The sequence below is a fragment of the Euprymna scolopes genome, chromosome 42 (genome assembly GCF_053919585.1).
Source record: "Euprymna scolopes isolate OS-2025 chromosome 42, ASM5391958v1, whole genome shotgun sequence".
Taxonomy (NCBI): Eukaryota; Metazoa; Mollusca; class Cephalopoda; order Sepiida; family Sepiolidae; genus Euprymna; species Euprymna scolopes.
This window is the reverse complement of record NC_136523.1, coordinates 33,282,874-33,287,873: the sequence shown is the minus strand read 5'-3', so window position 1 is coordinate 33,287,873 and position 5,000 is coordinate 33,282,874. Positions and strand designations below refer to the sequence as shown.

Here is a 5,000-nt window from a genome sequence, read left to right as displayed (position 1 = left end):
CGTTTTCGCGCCGTCAAGCTATGGTTTGTGATCCGATCATTTGGAGTTGAAGGATTGCAAGCGCACATCCGAAAGGTAAGTCGACAAATAACGCGGAAATTCAATGGGAGGTAATTTATCGATAAGGAAATGTTATTAAAACTTGACTTGAATAAAATCACTTAAATATTTTGCTCTTAATATCGACGAAACTATTGCAGATATCTATCTATCTATCTATCTATCAATCTATTTATCAATATATATATATATATATATATATATATATATATATATATATATATATATATACTCGGGGTTTTTTATATTCAAAAGTAATGGACTAATGAATTCAACGAGGTTGTTAGATAGTGCTCAATAAAAAGAGCTGATAATACTTGTTTATTGTTATATAAACATGCTCACATCCCGCTGCTACAAATAGCCACTTGTTTCAATCAAACAACAGATATCATCAGGCAGCGACTTGACTATTCAAAAGTTCAATGAATAATCTTAATAATGGTTATTCATTGAACTTTTGAATAGTCAAGTCGCTGCCTGATGATATCTGTTGTTTGATTGAAACAAGTGGCTATTTGTAGCAGCGGGATGTGAGCATGTTTATATAACAATAAACAAATATATATATATATATATATATATATATATATATATATATATATATATATATATATATATATATAGGTAAATTCTATTTTAAAATTGAAGACTTTTGCGAAATCGGCTTATGCAAATGCTAAGTCTATTTTTATTTAACAACTTTAGTTAAGGCCTTTTTTTCATCCTTATATAAATGAATTCTCTTTTTTCATTATAAACTTTTTAGAAGTCGGATTATGGAGGTGCTAAGTCTGCGATAGGTTAAAGTTAATTTTTTTTTTTTATCTTCCAGGAATTTAAACTGCATTCTTCATTTTTATTTTTGCATTTTTTTATTCAAAGCTGCTTTAAACTATATATTGGGTTTTTAGATGTGTATGGCTAGGTTTCCTTCCTCTTATCTTTTTGACTTTCTGGTAACTAAGGTACTTAAGCTTTTATGCATTTTTATTCTCATAGCATTATTATGCTAGTTGACATGTCGCAGAATAGATCTTGTAATCTTAAACTTACTTATTAATAGTTTTTCTTTTTCTATTTTATTATTTAATTCATCTAAAAAAAATGTTTCATATATTAATAAAAATAGTAACCGTATTATTTTACATTTAATTGGGGAAGTGGTATTGTCCACTGGAGCGCCATTGTTAAACAGCTGTCCTGTTTTTAAATCTCCGAAACATGGTAAGCAGCTGATGATCCCCGTTTTTTTTATTACAAAATTTTAGTTAATATTTTCTCTTTTCATCCTTATGTAGTTAAGTTCTGTTTTAAAATTAGGGACTTTTGCGAAATCGGCTTATGCAAATGCTAAGTCTATTTCTATTTAACAATTTTAGTAAAGGCCTTTTTTTTTCTTCTTTGTATAAATGAGTTCTGTTTTATCGTTATAAACATTTTAGAAGTTGGATTATGGAGGTGCTAAGTCTGCGATAGGTTAAAGATAATTTTTTTTTATCCTGGAATTTAAACTGCATTCTTTAATTTTATTTTTGCATTTTTTTATTCAAAGCTTCTTTAGACTATATATATATATATATATATATATATATATATATATATATATATATATATATATATATATATATATATATGAACATTTTTAAGGGGGTACAGAATTTAACAATTACGTCTCAAGATGAAGGATTGTTGCCATTCTAGTCTCTGCAAAATTTAAATTAAACATTCTTATTCAGCATAGTCTAAAACCTGTAAAAGCATTTAGTCTAAATTTAATGAAGCGCTGACAGTTAACAAAATCGACTTCGTAATCTAGTGAGCGATGTTTCGTTCTCACGTGTATTTTTCTCTGCCGTTAATTTCATTACGTTCTATGGTTCTTTTTCTTTTTTTTTTTTTGTAGGGAATCCGATTGGCTATCCTTTTTGAAAACCTCGTCAGAGAAGACACAAGGTTCGAAATACCTGCCGAACGACACCTGGGAATGATTGTATTTCGCCTGAAGGTGAGAAAATCTTCCAATTACATTTTACTACTACTACTACTACGACGACGACAACGACGACGACGACTACTACTACTACTAGTACGACTACTACTACTACTAGTAGTAGTAGTCGTACTAGTAGTAGTACTAGTAGTAGTAGTACTAGTAGTAGTAGTACTAGTAGTAGTAGTAGTACTAGTAGTAGTAGTAGTAGTAGTACTATGACTAGTAGTAGTAGTAGTAGTAGTAGTAGTACTACTACTACTAGTCGTAGTACTACTACTAGTACTACTACTACTACTACTAGTACGACTACTACTACTAGTACTACTACTACTAGTACTACTACTACTACTACTAGTACTACTACTACTACTACTAGTACTACTACTACTACTACTAGTACGACTACTACTACTAGTACTACTACTACTAGTACTACCAGTACTACTACTACTAGTACTACTACTAGTACTACTACTACTAATACTACTACTACTAGTACTACTATATGACCATTCATGACTGAGAATAAAGATATACTGTTATATAAGCAGCAAAGGGAACGAGGTATTTACCTGATACAAGCAAGGGTCCAATATAATCTATAAATATAAAAGCGAAAATGTATGTATGTATGTATGTATGTATGCATGTATGTATGTATGCATGTATGTATGTATGTATGTATGTATGTATGTATGAATGTATGTATGTATGTATGTATGTATGTATGCATGTATGTATGTATGTATGTATGTATGTATGCATGCGTGTATGTATGTATGTATGTATGTATGTGTGTATGTATGCATGCATGCATGTATGTATGTATGTATGTATGTATGCATGCATGCATTCATGCATGTATGCATGCATGCATGCATGTATGTATGTATGTATGCATGCATGTATGTATGTATGTATGTATGTATGCATGCATGCATGCATGCATGTATGCATGCATGCATGCATGTATGTATGTATGCATGTATGCATGCATGCATGCATGCATGTATGTATGTATGTATGTATGCATGCATGCATGCATACATACATGCATGGATGCATGCATGCATGCATGTATGTATGTATGTATGTATGTATGCATGCATGCATGCATGCATGCATGCATGTATGTATGTATGTATGTATGTATGCATGCATGCATACATACATACATACATGCATGCATGCATGCATGCATGCATGCATGTATGTATGTATGTATGCATGCATGCATGCATGTATGTATGTATGTATGTATGTATGTATGTATGCATGCATGCATGCATGCATGTATGCATGCATGCATGTATGTATGTATATGCATGCATGCATGCATGTATGTATGTATGTATGTATGCATGCATGCATGCATGTATGTATGTATGTATGTATGTATTTATGTATGTTCGCTTTTTCTGTATGTCAACAAAAGGCTTTTTTTCAGAGAAGCGGTCGCTCGCTTCACAACTTTTTAAAACTTTTTATATCACATATAAATCGTAATATCTCACAGTTTACAACGAAGCTCGCCTGTCTATTTAATTTGCTCGATTTCGGGAAGATAAATATTCAACATTTGTCGCTCGCCGCATGTGGGTTAGTCTTTTTCCTATAACATCTTGGGAAAATAAAAAAAAAGCGTTCAGCAGTAAATTAAATACAATCCCGCAGTCAAACTTGACCTCAGTAACTCATTAAAACGGGTACCTGCCAAATCCAAGTAATTAAATAAATTCAGACGTGTTTCCGCTAGCATCTCGCGGTGGGGCAATGGTTAACGTCGCACTTTTTTTGTTGTTGTTTTTTTTTTTTCACACTTTAATTTACAACTTTGCCTCAACGGTTCGAGTTCGATCCTCATACTTACTTTTTTTTTGTAACCCCCACCCCCGAAGTTTCCAAACACCCGGGCAACGCCGGGTACCCCTCGCTAGTATTAATATACGCTAGTAGTAATAATATTAATATTTATATTTTGATATTGTAATCACAACTAAATAAAAAAAGCTAAATTTTTATTCGAACCAAATTAGAAGCTAAATACAAACACAACAGAGTAGGGCTTGTTACAAAAGAAAAGAAATTAAAATTGTAAATTAAAATTATTAATGTTTAAAGTCCTTATTCCGCGGAGTTTCAAACATTGCTATTCTTCCCATTAGCGGATGATTTTGAGAATTGTTCTTTAAAACCAACAAGCATAAACTCCAGCTTCCGGAACTTTAAAAGTGAGTGTCTGTAATAATAATAATAATAATAATAATAATAATAATAATAATAATAATAATAATAATAATAATAATTTTCTCTTTTTTATATATTCTGCAGGGCGAAAACGAATTGACCGAGCAGCTTTTGAAGGCGCTGAACAAGTCGGGCAAGTTGCACATGGTCCCAGCTTCGTTTAAGGGCAAATACGTCATCCGTTTCACGGTCACCTCCCAGTACACAACCGACGAGGACATCCGGGGCGACTTCAGGGTCATCCAGGAGACAGCTACCGAGATGATGCGTAATTTTTCCCAGCAAAATGGCAAGGTGAAGCACAATGCCGACGAGAACGACGTAGAGGGCGAAGAAGAGGATGAAGATGCCGAGGAGGTGGAGGAGGAGGAGAAAGAAGATATCCACGAGATCCCTGAGATCCCGGTTGAGAAAAGCGTAACCTCGTCGAAGCCGACCCGGACCCTTTCCATGAAGAGACGCGATTTCGGTATGAGCCTTATTTTGAGTAACGTCCCCTGCTCCCCGAAGTTCATTAACGGAAGTTTCGCGGCTATCTTCGATAACAACGAGACGATTGTCGAATTCGCGCGCCACCTAGCGAGCAGCGAGATCGATGGTCGCCCCATTCGGCTATCACCGCGACGGGGAATCAAGCTGAAGGACCAGCCGAAGCAGCATAGCCTGGACTTCACCTCTACTCTGCCCGACCGACGGA

At 34.1% G+C, this 5,000-nt stretch overlaps 1 protein-coding gene across 1 annotated transcript in view; it reads left to right on the top strand.

Moving 5' to 3' along the window:
- The window catches only part of LOC145267008 (aromatic-L-amino-acid decarboxylase-like), a 418,556-nt gene that overhangs the window by 413,027 nt on the left and 529 nt on the right, over window positions 1-5,000 (top strand). The window contains exons 11-13 of the mRNA XM_080122908.1: window positions 1-75; window positions 1,967-2,068; window positions 4,388-5,000. The exon at window positions 1-75 is cut by the window's left edge and continues 24 nt beyond it; the exon at window positions 4,388-5,000 is cut by the window's right edge and continues 529 nt beyond it. Coding sequence (XP_079979034.1) covers window positions 1-75; window positions 1,967-2,068; window positions 4,388-5,000 — 790 coding nt within the window. The remainder of the gene's footprint in view (window positions 76-1,966; window positions 2,069-4,387) is intronic.